Consider the following 17508-nt stretch of genomic DNA (forward strand, 5'->3'; position numbering starts at 1 on the left):
CATTTATCCACGTTTGCCATTCATCGGCCCACTGGCCAATTGGTCAAGATCCTGTTGCAATCTTATATAACCTTCTTCACTATCCACTATGCCACCAATCTTGGTGTCATCTGCAAACTTACTAACCATGTCTCCCACATTCTCATCCAAATGATTAATATATATAACAAATAACAGTGGACCCAGCACCGATCCCTGAGGCACACCGCTGGTCACAGGCCTCCAGTTTGAAAAACAATCCTCCACAACCAGCCTTTGGCTTTGGTCGGCAAGCCAATTTTGCATCCAATTGGTTACTTCACCCTGGATTCAGTGAGATTTAACCTTTTGCAACAACCTATCAGGTGGTACCTTGCCAAAGGCCTTGCTAAAGTCCATGTAGACTATGTCAACTGCACTGCCCTCATCTACCTTCTTGGTTACCCCTTTAAAAAGCTCAGTCAAATTCATGAGACATGACTTTCCCCTTACAAAGTCATTCTGACTTTCCCTAATTAGCCCTTGCCTGTCTAAATGCCTGTAGATCCTGTCTCTCAGAATACCTTCTAACAATTTACCCACTACAGAAGGCAGACTAATTGGTCTGTAGTTCCCAGGCTTATCCCTACAGCCCTTCTTAAACAAGGGCACAACATTTGCTACCCTCCAATCTTCAAGCACCTCTCCTGTGGCTGTCAATGATTCAAATATCTCAGTTAAGGGGGCGGCAATTTCCTTCCTCGCCTTCCACAACGTCCTGGGATACATTTCATCAGGTCCTTGGGATTTATCTATTTTGATACATTTTAATATCTCCAGCACCTCCTTCTCTGTAATATGTACACTCCTCAATACATCACTTTTTATTTCCCAAATTTCCCTAACATATGTGCCTTTCTCAACAGTAAATCTGACAAAATATTCGTTTAGGATCTCTCACATCCCTTGTGGATCTGCACATTGATGACCTTGTTTATCCTTAAGAGGCCCTTTACCTCTCACTAGTCACTCTTTTACCCTTTATGTATCTGTAATGCCATAAGAATAACAAATGTACAAGTAGAATTCAGTTATTCGTGCTCTTTCTGTTTAAAAGCATTCCACATGGGAATAGACAGGAAAAGGAGACGTTTCAAGGCAAGGGGGATTTTTAATGAGGCTTTTCAAAACTGGGAGACAATGGGTACAATTCAGCAGACTGGAGTTAAAGTCTGCTGAATGGCACATTTAGCGGAGTATATCTCGGTGCCTGCAGTGCAGAGAAACATTGCGCATTTCAATGGCACTTCGCGTTTCTTTTGGCCGTGGGAAGTTTCTCTTAGAGGATTTCCTGCGGGCAGGTTTGGCTGCCCAAATCTCCCTCCCCCCCCGGCAACCTTGGCGAGAACCACGGAAACGCACCCCCCCCCCCCCCCCCCCCCCCCCCCTCGCAACTCGGTCCGATAAGGCCCGATCCCTGGCTGTGCCAACCTGGTACCCAGACATCCTGGCACTGCCAGAATGTCACCCAGCAACCAGGATGTCCATGTGGCACAGCCCATATGCCCAGGTGACAGAGGGAGAGGCAGGGTGCTACCCAGCCATGTACCCGACCACCCAGAGGTCGCCAATGGCCTGAGAGACCCCCCTGGGTGGCTTCACCATTATTCCAGGTTTGTGTTAAATGGCACCTTGGGGAGGTCTCCCAGGCAGGGCGAGTGAGTCCCGGCCGCTGTGTGAATCCAGCGAACGTAGACTTGCATGCTCTGTATGGTTCATTTAAATATGCTGATCTGGATTATGTCCAGTGAGGTAGAGATCCAGATCTCGATGTCTCTCGACACCAAGACGGGCGCGATGAGGCCGCTCAATTGCGCCCAATATTTTTTTCTCTTCCTAACAATGTTATTAAAGGAAACATTTTGACTTGAAGAGCAGGTACTGCTGAGGTTGGATTTGGTGTTCTACCGATAATAATTCACCTGTCGTATAGATACCAGTGAATAGGGTTCAGCAGGTATGTGAAGTACACATGAACACGACTCAAGGCACAACATGTTACATGCATGTCTCCTCCATTAAGAGATAAAAACCTGCATGGGAATGGATTTTAGTGGAATGATGAGACATTTTCACCATCTTATCCCAGATCTTCTCCCAGTTAGGGTTGGCTGCACCTCAATCTCTGCACCTCTAAATTAAAGCCTCTATTTAAAATGGTCAGAAAGTATAACTGTTTGGAGTCTAGCCTCTAGCCGTTGACATACTCTGTAAAGTACAGAAGTATAATGAGCATGTATGAAGGAATTCAAAAAGAATCTCTCAGTGCTCAGTTGAAATAAAATGGGACCCCAGTCAAAGAATAATATCCTTAAAGCAACTTCAGCACTCAATATTCACTTTTGACTTTTAAGGTCCTGGGATAGAATTTATTTTCCATCGGAAGTGGCCAGAGAATAAAAGATGAATTTGTTTTTAGTTCTTCATTCGCAACATATTGACTGCCTGTTTAATATATTACCTTCTGCAGGTTATGCCTCCCCTCACAAAAACGTATATTTGTATAGCACCTTTAACATGATAAAATAACCCAAAGCACTTTCAGGAGCATTAGAAAACATAATTTGACTGAGCCAAATATGGATTTATTAGGGCCGGAATTCTCTGACCATTCGCTGACAGCGGGATTCTCTGGTCCCACCAGCAGCGCAGCCCTGTCCGCAGGTTTCCTGGCAGCATGGGGTGGCTTCAATGGGAATTCTCATTGACAAGTGGTCGGAGCAGTGTATCCCACCACCAGTGAATGGCGCACTGCCCCCAGCCAGGAAACAGGTCGCTGGGAGGCCAGAGAATCCCACCCTTGATCACATGATTGAAGGCTTGGTCAAAGTGGTAGATTGTAAGGAGTGTGATAAAGGAGAAAAAAGAGGCAATGATCTGCAAGGATGGAGTTCCAACAGGCTGGTTGCGTTGTTTATGTGGACAGGGAAGGTAGCCAGGATAAAGAAGGCAGTGCTTCAGATGAGGCGGCAGTCAGGGGGATTGGCCCTCATGACCTTGTTACAGTATTACTGGGCGGTGAATGTAGAGAAGGTGTTCGGCTGGAGTAGCGAGGCAAGGACTTTGTGGGTGCAGATGGAGATGGGTTGTTGTGAAGGGTCGAGATTGTGGGTGCTGGCAACACCCCGGTGAAATACTCGGGTAGTCCTAGGTTCTGGGTAGATTTGTGAGCAATTCTGACGGCACTTCAAGTTGAGCACAGGTTTGAGGTTGATGCCGATAAGGGAATCATTGGTTTGAACCAGGGAGAATGGACGCAAAGTTCAGAGGATGGGGTGAGAAAGGGGTGTATGAGATGAAGTATCGGTTTTTGAGGGGCTCTTCACAAGCCTGGAGGAGCTGGGGGTGAAGTATCAGCTCCAGCGCGAGGAGGGCTTCAGGTATATGTAGGTGCAGAATTTTGCAAGAAAGGTCTTCCCGAACGTTCCGGTGGCACTGTCCCCCTCATTGTTGGAGTAGGTGCTGTTGGTGGGCGGGGGTGGGTGGCAGGAGAGTGTAATTGTTTTGGTGATCCACAGTAGGAATATGGAGGACAAAGTGTCCATGGAAGGGATTAAAACCAAGTGGGGGAAGAGTTGGGATGGTGTTCGAGGAGGGATTATGGTGCAAAGTGCTGCGATGGGTTAATTCAAATAAAAGTGGTGTACAGGGTGCACTTAACGAAGGCGAGGATGAGCCGGCTGTTTGAGGGGTGGAAGGTGGCTGTGAGCAGTGTGGGTGAGGCCCAGTTAATCATGTCCATGTGCTCTGGTCCTGCCCCAAATTGGGAGATATTTTGGGGGTTGTTCTTCAGCATCATATCTGAGGTTCTGCATGTGGACGTTGAGCCGGGTACCCTGGAGGCCATATTCGGGCTGTCAGACCAGACGGAGCTGCAGGTGGTTACGGGGGCAGATATCTTAAGCCTTCGTCTCGTTGATTGCTCGCAGGCTGGTCCTGTTGGGGTGGAGGTCAGCTTCTCCCCCCCAGAGCCTCGGCAATTCAGGTAGATCTAATGGAGTTCCTGTATTTGGAAAAGGTGAAATTTGCTCTGAGAGGGGCAGATGAGGGGTTCCAGCAGAGATGGGGTTTGTTTGTCTTATATTTTGGGGATCTGGTTGCCGTCGAGGGGTGGGGGTGATTGTCTGTTGTAAAAATGTTGAAAATTTGAATTTAAATATATATTTTTAAAAGGATAGAGTTCCAGAGTTTTGGTTCTGGGTGAATAAATGCGAGGCAGTTCACGGTGGAGCTATTTAAAAGAAAATAGATTCACCAAGTGGCCAGAATTAGAGGAGTGCAGATACTTCAGAAGGTTGTGGAGCAAACGATTACAGAGATAGAGAGGCCACGCCATGGAGGGACTTGAAAATAAGGATGAGAATTTTAAAATTAATACATTGCTTGACAGTGAACCATTGTAGGGTAGCAGGTACAGGGGTCAGAGGTTTAAAGTATTATAAACACGATAAAATCAAAATAGTCAGCCTGGAACAAATCTGAACAAAACAGTTTACTAATTAATTCTCACTCACTGACTGTACCAACTTGAAGAGCCCGGAAAACTAGGAAGTCCGATTTCTGTTTCCGGAATTTATTCTTCAGTATCCGAGCAACATCCTGACCCTTCAGTACCTGTTGTGCTTGCGTATTCCTTACACAAAAGATAATCTGTGTGCTGTAAAAATAAATGAGAGGAATTACAATTGAAGACATTGTGTGACTCATAATGAACAGCTGCACACTGACCATGTTTTGCACAACTCGACCACATGTTCTTTATGCCACAAAAAAAATAATTTTACTTGAACAACACTTTCCTGTGAGCCAACAAATGTTTGAATAAAACTATCAGAATTAGAAAGTTTGTTCTAAAATATAATCCAATTGTGGACTTCAAATGGCTAGTGTAAAATTGTTAAATAAACTTATGAACTTTATACATTCTAATTGATGTCAACTAGATTTTACATCACGTATAAGTAAGACCAATGTGGAGGATTACGGGCAACATTTCAAAAACACCTGATGTAAAATGGGCAATTATTATTCCAGCACAGTCATCCACAGTAATGCTGTCTCTTTCATATATATATATATATATATATATATATATATATTTTAAAAACTCCTCACCTCTGTTCAGTGTAGGGCTGAATTTTCAGTACAGTAATATCTGAATCAAGGACCCCAAGCAAGACAGCTATTTGCCGAAGCAACATGCCCTTTTGCCTCTCGGTTAACTGGCTGACACTGACATCCAGGACAATTTCTACAAGATCATTCTTTCTGGGATCTGAAAACAAAAAGAGGGATTTTTAAATTTCAACTGTCAAATCTTCTTAAGTATTTGATATTTATTGCGAATCAGTTTGTCCAACCTCAAACGTTCACCCTTCAAACAATGTTCCACGTAACATAACATTAAATTAATTTAAATTGAGCTAGGGCACTGTGATGCTTCAGAAATTGTGCAACCGAGGTTTGTAATTTGCATGACCCAGCAGGATTAACAAAAGATACACGATAAAGGAAGCAGGCATAATAATATACTGCCTTTAAGATGAATTGAGTCCTTACTAATAAAAAAAAAACAACCCAACTGGCATGGGTTTCGATCACCTGCTCCTCAAGTTGTGGACAATTGTGAACGTCTCTTTTAAGTAGAATGTAAATAATTTAGCATTGTTCAGATTACTGGATTATTTCATTCCGTTTTAAAATTAAGAGTCAAGATTTCAGTATTTAGAAACTAAGGTCGGGGTATTCCATTGAGAGTCCGCTCCTCTACCGCTGCAGCAAGAACGGAGAATTTGGTGCTCAGTCAAATCTCAAATTCACTGCAGTGGGAACGGAAAATCCCACCCCAAGTTATTAATCAAGGGAGGGATTCTCCAGTCACCGACGGCGAAATCGGTTCGGCGATTGGCCGGAGAATCTCTGGGGATGGCGCGCTTTTGCGATGGGCCGACCCCTCCAAAGCAGCGTACGCGCGCCGTACCGACAGCCTCAGGACATTGCCTGAGGCCCAACCCCGATGTTCCACCTTCCTGGCCGGCTGAATTCCAGGTGGCGTCTGCTCATCAGTCAGGAACTCGGCGTTGTGGCTGCGGTCCAGCGCCGCCACAGATGGGGGAGAGCGATCCGCAGCCAGGGGGGACTTTATTAGGGGCTGGGGCAGTGCGAGGGGTAGTCCGGGGCGCGTGATCTGACCAAAGGGGGGGGGGCTCTATTTCACAGGCTAGGTCCGCGAGCAGCCGGCGCCATGTTGCACGGTGCGGCCTCTGCAGGCTGCCGCCGCACACATGCGTGGCCACGGACCCGACAATTCTCCAGGCCGTATTGGCAGCTAGAGCCGGGTGCTCTAGGCTGCCTTGATGCTAGCCCGCAGCAGAACGGAGGATCGGTGGTTGTTTTACGCCATTTTTTCTGTCGTAAAACACCACCGTTCCTCTGCCTGCGCTGGAACATAGCCTCAAAATCGGAGAATCCAGCCTCAGCTCCCGAGATTAACATAAGATTCAATATCACGGCAAAATAACATGCTAAAAAAGCACAAACACACATGGCACGAAGACTGGGTGCAGAGTAAAGGAATGCACAAAAAGTAAACCAGAAATAAAACAAATGATTCAACAACATAGCTAGTCAGACATTGGCACACAAATGTTGGGTATAATTTATCTATAATGCAAATGACTTTGGTGCCTGAAATTGTCCCCGAATGAAGTAGTGATGGAAAACATTATAATTGACTGCTAAACTCGGTGCTTCGGCACATTTTCTTGGCTTTCAGCCTCCCAGCTTTGGTTTATAATTCATCAGACTTATGGTCACAATTATTTAATTTATATGGAAGGAGACATCGCCAGGAACTGAAAACTCAAGAACTGCCCCCCAGCAAAATAAACCCTGAAGCATATCCAATTTTCTAGCTGGTCAATTTCATCATAGTCGGATGTAAAATGGTTCCACAGTGGTTGCTGTGCATGCTTTATATCATCATAAGCTTGGATTAGTTGATTTCACTCTCATCTCTGAGACAGTGCTGGAATTGAGCAGTACACTGAGGTATGAAAATATAGGGTGCAATTCACACAGAAAAAGTCACCGAGTGTCATTTTGGGCGAGTTTGGCAGGGTGTTTCCCATCGGCTTTTTTGGGAAGATCCAGACCTGCATTCACACACACTCAGTCACGTTTTTGAAGCTTGGGAAGTTTCTCACCAGTGAATCCCACACTTACAAATTTTGCCTGCAGTGGCAAAGTAGACCAAACCGTCAGAGATTGGGGCGTCATTTGAACGGGTGCACCAACCTCAAAGTGAGCTTGAGGGTCCCCCACGGAAGGTGCGACCCCACCCCCCCTGCTCAGACATGGAAACAGCTCCACTTTCTCCCATCAGTAAAAGTTACCAAGAGCCCCCCCATCCAGGCATGAGGGTAACCTTGCCCCACAGCCATCCATCCTTGTAGGCAATGGGGCACTGCCCCCCTTGCCCATCCCCCCCCCCCCCCCCCCCCCAAGTGAGAATATCCCATTCTGGGGTCTCTGAGGGACCCAACCCTTTAGGCCCCCGAACCTTTATGACGTCCCTGCATAACCCCCTTCACAACCCATCCTTCATAACCCCCTTCACCCTTGATCCCCTTTTCGTAGGCATGGCTCCCTCAGGATCCGTCTCTTGTCAATGCCTGTCACCCTGTGCCAGGTCAGCACCGCCAGGATTCCAGGTCAGGATTCATGGGGCAGTGCCCTCTTGCAGGGCCCCAAATGACCTTGGAGACCCCCCCGGAGTGGCCATCACACCTGCTTTCCGCTTGTGGAGACCAGTACTAATCTGCTCTCGGGTGAGGCCTCGCCGGTGACTCCCAGGAGCCAGGAGAATGCAGCCTCAAATTGCCTGCGCATATTTAGCTGAGCCTAATCGCTCGTTTAAATATCAGTACCTGGATCACGGCCAGCACGGGCATGATCAAGATCGCACAGAGAGTCAAGTGACTTGCATGCAGTTTATGCCTGGCGCAAAGCCTATTTTGGGCCTCTCCTGTGATGCAACGCAATCGACGCCAGGTGCAGCATGGTGGGGAAAATCGCGCCCATAATCTTACTGACACTTAATTGTAGTACTCAGAATTTCCATGTTGTTGATTTCTTCCTATGAATAAGATGTTAAGCCAGGTTCCTATGTGCCTGCTTTGTGGTGTAAGTGAATATTAACGGTGCCAGGATGCTCTCTGAAGACCAGCAGGGAATCCTCTTCCTTCATTGATTACATTCCTCCCTCAACCAAGCCCAGATTTTAGGACGGCACACTTTTTATAAAAGTAAACATTTTATGTATTTACTGGCTGGAAATCACTAATTGAATTGTTAAATTGACATTCCAATCCCAATGACTTGATATCAGTCAAAGGTGATTGCACATTTGCACCACTGTACCTCCTACATTCCAAGGCTATTGCTATGGAGGAAACATGCCTGCAAAACTTCAACAGGAACAACTGCCTTCAAGACGTATGGAATGGGGCCATCTCCTATCTATCCCTTGAGCAAAGAATCCATACAATCACCTGAGTACTCAACTGGTTGGAGACAAGTCATTAGATGTAATCACTTGGATAATGGGACTCTGGCTACCAAAGGGGTTTTCCTACATCTAATCTAATCATGTAAACTAGGTAACTGGAATCCACTAGCCATGACCATATTTCAGCCACCAGGAAGTTCAAGGGAGAAGGGTCATGAGATAAGCCAGCTAACCCGTTGCGTATTTAAGCACCTGTTTTCTCTGCAGACTAGCACAAGTGAATAAGATGCTGAAAAAGCAAGATCCGTGTGTCGGTCTCTCTCGCTCCATCTAATTTGACTAAATACAGTAACCCATTGGAAGACTGGACGGAAGGCCAATTTCTACTCACCAGGTCTGACTTCCAACGTTGCCCTGTCAATATGATTTTCTCCTTTTGCATCAGTTACTTTTAGGCAAAATGTATATAGTCCTTCAACCAAATTAGACAGGAAAAGCACAGGCTGGTGATCAGAGTTATTCAGCACATCCTGTTGCAGATTGGTGAAAAATACATAAGAAATTTCAAAATAATTGAACTTTTAAGAGCAAATTTTGGAATAAGGTCATGTGTATGATCCATTTTCAAATATATTGAAGTGTATCAAACATTATATCATTATATCACAGTATATGTAAAAATAAAAGTCCATTATAAATAGTCCAGAAAATTGAACATTTTGCAGTATTTTTCTGGGTGTGGTTCAGAAATATTGCCACTTTTCTCTTCATTAGGAGGAAGAAAGCAAATGGGAAACTTTTTGAACACCTTGCTTTGCAATATTGGACCTCATAACTACTATCAGAACATTATATTCCAGTATCTACAGAGTTTAATATATGTATCACCTCAGATTTATTGGACTGACTCTACACTGTTCGATTGCTGTGAGAATATTTATAACTGGTAGTTATCCTAATTGTTCAAGTTTGGTCAAAGCAATGGTGAAGAGGACATTTAGTAAGTGGAAGATCATTTTAACAAAAGATTTTTTTAAAAATGTGATTCAATATATAAATACAATGCTCTAATGGAGGGCTTTGCATTACAATTGTACTTCTACATGAATCTTCAAAATGTACATATTCCTGTGATATCTTGGCCTCAATATAAATCCTGCCCACCACACCCCATGACGACCTGGAGAGGTGGGACACTTCATTACATACCAAAATTAGGCTCCCACCATGTATTTTGGAGCCCAATTTAAATGTACCCCTCCCTCCACTGTCAAATCGTACCTGATTATCAGTGTCTGTCCTTGGCAACAGCTTTGTGCTGTTGGTTTTCCTGCTGAGCAGCCAACCAACCCTTCAGTTGGCCACTGTAAAACAGGAAGAAGAAAATGATAACAATGTCCTGTAATTGATATGGACAGGACCACTGTATCCCTGAGCTTGCCCCACACCACCCTTCTCCCCCCAACACTTCTCCACCAATGGTGTGGATCAAGTTCACTCCAATGCAGTCTCCCTCTAAGTAATTGGTCACTTATATATCATTGTAACTCATTAAACAATACCACTGTAGAATTTGATCTATTTTTTATAGCTCACTTAATTTGTGAAGTGAACTACTTACTCCAGCTGCTGGGCTGCTCTCGTCTCTCATCCACAGGTAGTTGACAATTCCCTTATCATCTGATGACTTTGATCCATCAAGCATAGCTGTGTTACTGGGTAGGGTGATCACGACATTCCTTGCTATCTTAGCAACTGGGGCCTTGTTGACTTCTGTAAAACAGAAATACATTTGTTATCTATATCATAAATCTTAGAAAATATTAAAATTCAAAATGTAATTCACCTATCAGGTTAGAATGCAATGTCACAAAATCATTCATACATAAGAACATAAGAACTAGGAGCAGGAGTAGACCATCTGGCCCCTCGAGCTTGCTCCGCCATTCAATTAGATCATGGCTGATCTTTTGTGGACTCAGCTCCACTTTCCAGCCCGAACACCATAACCCTTAATCCCTTTATTCTTCAAAAAACTATCTATCTTTACCTTAAAAACATGTAATGAAGGAGCCTCAACTGCTTCACTGGGCAAGGAATTCCATAGATTCACAACCCTTTGGGTGAAGAAGTTCCTCCTAAACTCAGTCCTAAATCTACTTCCCCTTATTTTGAGGCTATGCCCCCTAGTTCTGCTGTCACCCGCCAGTGGAAACAACCTGCCCGCATCTATCCTATCTATTCCCTTCATAATTTTAAATGTTTCTATAAGATCCCCCCTCATCCTTCTAAATTCCAACGAGTACAGTCCCAGTCTACTCAACCTCTCCTCATAATCCAACCCCTTCAGCTCTGGGATTAACCTAGTGAATCTCCTCTGCACACCCTCCAGCGCCAGTACGTCCTTTCTCAAGTAAGGAGACCAAAACTGAACACAATACTCCAGGTGTGGCCGCACTAACACCTTATACAATTGCAACATAACCTCCCTAGTCTTAAACTCCATCCCTCTAGCAATGAAGGACAAAATTCCATTTGCCTTCTTAATCACCTGTTGCACTTGTAAACCAACCTTCTGTGACTCATGCACTAGCACACCCAAGTCTCTCTGAACAGCGGCATGCTTTAATATTTTATCGTTTAAATAATAATCCCGTTTGCTGTTATTCCTACCAAAATGGATAACCTCACATTTGTCAACATTGTATTCCATCTGCCAGACCCGAGCCCATTCACTTAACCTATCCAAATCCCTCTGCAGACTTCCAGTATCCTCTGCACTTTTCGCTTTACCACTCATCTTAGTGTCATCTGCAAACTTGGACACATTGCCCTTGGTCCCCAACTCCAAATCATCTATGTAAATTGTGAACAATTGTGGGCCCAACACGGATCCCTGAGGGACACCACTAGCTACTGATTGCCAACCAGAGAAACACCCATTTATCCCAACTCTTTGCTTTCTATTAATTAACCAATCCTCTATCCATGCTACTACTTTACCCTTAATGCCATGCATCTTTATCTTATGCAGCAACCTTTTGTGTGGCACCTTGTCAAAGGCTTTCTGGAAATCCAGATATACCACATCCATCGGCTCCCCGTTATCTACTGCACTGGTAATGTCCTCAAAAAATTCCACTAAATTAGTTAGGCATGACCTGCCTTTTATGAACCCATGCTGCGTCTGCCCAATGGGACAATTTCTATCCAGATGCCTCGCAATTTCTTCCTTGATGATAGATTCCAGCATCTTCCCTACTACCGAAGTTAAGCTCACTGGCCTATAATTTCCAGCTTTCTGCCTACCTCCTTTTTTAAACAGTGGCGTCACGTTTGCTAATTTCCAATCCACCGGAACCACCCCAGAGTCTAGTGAATTTCGGTAAATTATCACTAGTGCATCTGCAATTTCCCTAGCCATCTCTTTTAGCACTCTGGGATGCATTCCATCAGGGCCAGGAGACTTGTCTACCTTTAGCCCCATTAGCTTGCCCATCACTCCCTCCTTAGTGATAACAATCCTCTCAAGGTCCTCACCTGTCATAGCCTCATTTCTATCAGTACATGTAACCCAATTAGTAACATTACCAGTTTCTTCAATGTTCTGGCTTTAGTAATAATTTCAAAGACTTAACCACTGACATATTAAACTGTCTTTGGATAGAGGGGTATGTAAAAAGGGGTGGCGGAGTTGCGCTACTGGTTAGGGAGAATATCACAGCTGTACTACGGGAGGACACCTCAGAGGGCAGCGAGGCTATATGGGTAGAGATCAGGAATAAGACGGGTGCAGTCACAATGTTGGGGGTTTACTACAGGCCTCCCAACAGCCAGCGGGAGATAGAGGAGCAGATAGGTAGGCAGATTTTGGAAAAAAAAGAGTAAAAACAACAGGGTTGTTGTGATGGGAGACTTCAACTTCCCCAATATTGACTGGGACTCACTTAGTGTGAGGGACTTGGACGGGACAGAGTTTGTAAGGAGCATCCAGGAGGGCTTCTTAAAACAATATGTAGATAGTCCAACTAGGGAAGGGGATGTATCGGACCTGGTATCGGGGAATGAGCCCAGCCAGGTGGTAGAAGTTTCAGTCGGGGAGCATTTCGGGAACAGTGACCACATTTCATAAGTTTTAAAGTGCTCGCGGACAAGGATAAGAGTGGTGCTAGGGTGAATGCGCTAAATTGGGGGAAGGCTAATTATAACAATGTTAGGCAAGAACTGAAGAACCTAGATTTGGGGCGGATGTTTGAGGGTAAATCAACATCTGACATGTGGGAGGCTTTCAAATGTCAATTGAAAGGAATTCGGGACCAGCATGTTCCTGTGCGGAAGAAGGATAAATACGGCAAATTTCAGGAACCTTGGATGATGAGGTATATTGTAGGCCTCGTCAAAAAGAAAAAGGAGGCATTTTTCAGGGATAGAAGGCTGGGAACAGATGAAGCCTGTGTGGAATATAAGGAAAGTAGGAAGTAACTTAAGCAAAGAGTCAGGAGCGCTAAAAGGGGTCACGAAAAGTCATTGGCAAATAGGGTTAAGGAAAATCCCAAGGCTTTTTACACGTACATAAAACGCAAGAGGGTAGCCAGGGAAAGGAGTGGCCCACTGAAGGACAGGCAAGGGAATCTATGTGTGGAGCCAGAGGAAATAGGCAAGGTACTAAATGAATACTTTGCATCAGTATTCACCAAAGAGAAGGAATTGGTGGATGTTGAGTCTGGAGAAGGGCGTGTAGATAGTCTGGGTCACATTGAAATCCAAAAAGACGAGGTGTTGGGCGTCTTGAAAAATATTAAGGTAGATAAGTCCCCAGGGCCTGATGGGATCTACCCCAGAATACTGAAGGAGGCGAGAGGGGAAATTGCTGAGGCCTTGACATAAATCTTTGGATCCTCACTTTCTTCGGGTGATGTCCCGGAGGACTGGAGAATAGCCAATGTTGTTCCTTTGTTTACAGGCTGGCAAGCCTTACGTCAGGTTAGTGGTAGGGAAAATACTGGAGAGAATTCTTCGAGACAGGATCTACCTCCCATTTGGAAGGAAATGGACGTATTAGCGAGAGGCAGCACAGTTTTGTGAAGGGGAGATCATGTCTCACTAACTTGATAAGAGTTTTTCGAAGAGGTCACAAAGATGATTGATGCAGGTAGAGCAATGGATGTTGTCTATATTGACTTCAGTAAGGCCTTTGACAAGGTCCCTCATGGCAGACTGGTATAAATGGTGAAGTCACACGGGATCAGGGGTGAGCTGGAAAGATGGATACAGAACTGGCTAGGTCATAGAAGGCAGAGAGTAGCAATGGAGGGTGCTTTTCTGATTGGAGCTTGTCTGATGACCATTTAGAACATAGAACATAGAACAGTACAGCATAGAACAGGCCCTTCGGCCCTCGATGTTGTGCCGAGCAATGATCACCCTACTCAAACTCACGTATCCACCCTATACCCGTAACCCAACAACCCCCCCCCCCCCCCCCCCCCCCCCCCCCCCCCTCCCAACCTTACTTTTTAGGACACTACGGGCAATTTAGCATGGCCAATCCACCTAACCCGCACATCTTTGGACTGTGGGAGGAAACCGGAGCACCCGGAGAAAACCCACGCACACACGGGGAGGACGTGCAGACTCCGCACAGACAGTGACCCAGCCGGGAATCGAACCTGGGACCCTGGAGCTGTGAAGCATTTATGCTAACCACCATGCGACCGTGCTGCCCCTTTTCTTACGGAATTGGTTATTTTTCTTTCTGTACATTACATTGGTAAGTCAAAACTTATTGAGCAATTTCAATAGAGATCAGCATGTCAGGACTTCCACAGGGTCCCAAAATGAATCTTCAGTCATAATCCAGAAATCAGAAGGTTTGGCCCATTATTAACTGAAGTGTCAAGCCCTGTGCTACTTTAAAATATGACCTTCCACGGCATTAATTTACTCTAATACAAATTATAGAAAAATAAGTCATTAACAAAGAACAATACAGCATAGGAACAGGCTCTTCAGCCCCAAGCCTGCACCGACCACCTGTCCTATCAAGCCCAACTGCCTGTATCCTTCCATACCCCATCTGTTCATGTGCCTATCCAGATAAGTCTTAAAGGTCGCTAACATATCTGCCTCAACCACCTCACTTGGCAGTGCATTCCAGGCAACCACCACCCTCTGTGTAAAAAAAACTTCCCCGCACATCTCAACTGAACCTTTCCCCCCTCACCTTGTAATTATCATTTCCACCCTGGGAAAAAGTCTCCAACTGTTCACCCTGTCTATACCCCTAATAATTTTATAAACATCTATCAGGTCGCCCCTCAGCCTGCATCTCCCTCGGGAGAACAATCCCAGTTCTCCTCGTAGCTAATACCCTCCATACCAGGCAACATCCTGGTCAACCTTTTCTGTACTCTCTCCAAAGCCTCCACGTCCTTCTGGTAGTCACACAAGAGAGAGAAAAGTATCAACAAATGTATACTATTAAGGTCACAATTGACATCATTACTTTAAACAGGTACTTTTTAATCCATTTATTAATTGATTTAAATCTATTGCCACCCAGTATATATGTAAAACGTACATACCCTCTCTCACAATGATTCTAACAGAATGATGACTTTCCAGGTTTCTTTCATCCTTCACCGTCAGTGTAATCTCATATGACCCAACTTGAAGACCTGTTACTGTGGCAATGGCACTGTCTGCATTCTCAATTTTCATTCCGATGGGACCACTGAAAGACAAAACCATCAAACCTGACCTTAGGTTTACATTAACAGGAGATAATGGCAGCTAGCTTGGACTCCGATTTAATAACATACATTGCCAAAACGCGCAGGTTTCACAATGCTCACTTCATAATCCTGAGTTTGCACATAGATGTTGCAAGGCTACGAGATATTGAAATACATTGGACTAGTGTCTGACAAGTCTCACCAGTGCCAAGTCAGATGCCGTACAGGAATAGTATTGGGAGCGGCATCTTCCGGCAATGTTGCATCGCGGCGCGTTGCTTTTTGGGAGCAGCGTGGCTGATCCGATTGCGCCCATAGTCATTCTTTTGGGGAGCTTGGGGAGATGGGAGATTCTCGTTGAATTTTGTTGGAGCGGGAACCTAAAGAACCCGACATGACCGTCTCCTCAGAGATCAGTGCGTCATTTTTAAAGCGTTCTCGGTTCTCATAGTTAGGTTGAAGATAGTCTCCCCCCACAGCTCCACCCCCCTCAACAGATATTGTGACATGGGCAACATCCCAACCCTTGACCCTGGAAGAGCAACCTCCCCACCATCACGAAACGTCCAGGTCAACTCCCCACCACACAGACATGAGGGTGACCTGACACCCCCGCCGTTCATCCTTGTCAACATCGGGGCATTACAACCTTTCCCCGCCCACACTTTTGAGACCTCCACCTCGCTTTCAGGCCCCCCTATCAGGCCCCATCCCTTCAGATTACTCCAGCAGCAAAGCCAGCACACTGCCCTGCCCTGTTCCCAACTACCCAGGGGCTTTTGAACCCCCGGCGTGGCTATCACGACTGGTTTCTGTTCTTCGAAACCATTTGTAATTCCCGCTGGCCTCACGCTGCACCAGTGAGTGCGGAGAATCACAGTAGCCGGAAGACTCTGGCTTCAAATGGGCTGAAGATATTGAGATGCTCTTTTAATTGCTCAGCTGGTTCACGTCCAGTGAGGGCCGGGAACATCGCACTCCATTCAGCGCCTGCTGAAAATCCCATTTAGGGTCTTCTGCTATTCTCCGGAATAACAGAAGGTGCGCCGAGTGCAACCTGTTGGGGAGACTTGTGCCCACAGAGTGCATCTTGGTTCCACTGGGATTCTGTCCCTTGGAGAGGTCAGATCTTCCACCCGTCACTACAGTTTTCACCCAGCATGCACAGAGGGATACACCAGTGGGTGCTCCTTTGCTTCTCCATGAAATCCTACAATATGCCACCTGTTAGGCACAAGAAAATCCATGCTAACTGAGAGCAAGCATATGTTCGGAAATGGGCAAACCAAAGATCCCAAAATACTTGAGAAAAGGTATCAATTACATGGTGGCAAAGTGGTTAGCAATACTGCCTCACAGGGCCAGGGATCCGGAATAAATTCTGGCCTTGGGTGACTGTGTGGGGTTTACCCGTTCTCCTAGTGTCTGTGTGGGTTTCCTCGGGGTGATCTGGTTTCCTCCCAGAGTCCAAAGATGTACAGGTTTGGTGGATTGGCTATGAGCAATGGAGAGGGCGGGGGAGTGGTTGTAGGCAGAGTTCAGAGGGTTGATGCAGACTTGATGGGCCGAATGGTCTCCTTCTGCACTGTAAGGCTAATCTTGGTAACGGGTTGATGCAAAGCAGGGAAATATCTCACTTAGCTATTCCAATAGATAAGGGCCTCTGACTTACTTGAGGTAGCCACAGGGTGGCACTGTGGTTTTCTAGGACAGTTGAGCTGGGCACTACTGATGTCATCCCGACAGACAGAACCTGCTTCAAATAAGTGGATCATCCTATCACTGGGATATATGATGGGACCAACAGCTTTGCAAGTAAATTCACTAAAAGCTTGCGCCAACGCACAATCACTAGGTGGGTGAGGCAAGTGCGCTGATCACATTTCTAGGCTGTAGGTGTGAACAGAATGGAATTTTTAATCTCTTCACGGGTTTCGTTCAGATCTGATGTCTTCAAAACATCAGATTAATTATGTCTGCCAATAGTTATGCTATCAGTGAGCAGCAACAAATGGAAGGCAAACACTCCTGGATAGAAAAATTATGTAATACTTGGCACAGTGCAATCTCAGTTCTGCGCAGCACAAACACTAAAGGGAATCATTTGGGATGACAATATCGTAGCACATTTATTCGACCCTCGATCCTGAAAAAGTTGGAGGTCAATCATCTCAGTTCCAGGACATCACTGCAGGAGTTCTTCAGGGTAGTGTCCTAGGCTCAACCATCTTCAGCTGCTTCATCAAT

General features: G+C 45.4%; 1 protein-coding gene across 5 annotated transcripts in view; it reads right to left on the minus strand.

Moving 5' to 3' along the window:
• kiaa0319l (KIAA0319-like ortholog) overlaps positions 1 to 17508 on the minus strand; it is a 150783-nt gene that overhangs the window by 28303 nt on the left and 104972 nt on the right. For all 5 annotated transcript variants that reach the window (XR_005460984.1, XM_038799958.1, XM_038799968.1 and 2 more), the window contains 5 exons: positions 15112 to 15260; positions 10149 to 10300; positions 8919 to 9057; positions 5134 to 5293; positions 4533 to 4675 (listed from right to left, as the gene is read on the minus strand). Coding sequence is in view for 4 of the 5 variants with exons in the window: in XM_038799958.1 (XP_038655886.1) it covers positions 4533 to 4675; positions 5134 to 5293; positions 8919 to 9057; positions 10149 to 10300; positions 15112 to 15260 (743 nt within the window). In the remaining variant the exon portion in view is untranslated. The remainder of the gene's footprint in view (positions 1 to 4532; positions 4676 to 5133; positions 5294 to 8918; positions 9058 to 10148; positions 10301 to 15111; positions 15261 to 17508) is intronic.

This window comes from Scyliorhinus canicula, chromosome 1 (genome assembly GCF_902713615.1).
Source record: "Scyliorhinus canicula chromosome 1, sScyCan1.1, whole genome shotgun sequence".
In the NCBI taxonomy this organism is placed as follows: Eukaryota; Metazoa; Chordata; class Chondrichthyes; order Carcharhiniformes; family Scyliorhinidae; genus Scyliorhinus; species Scyliorhinus canicula.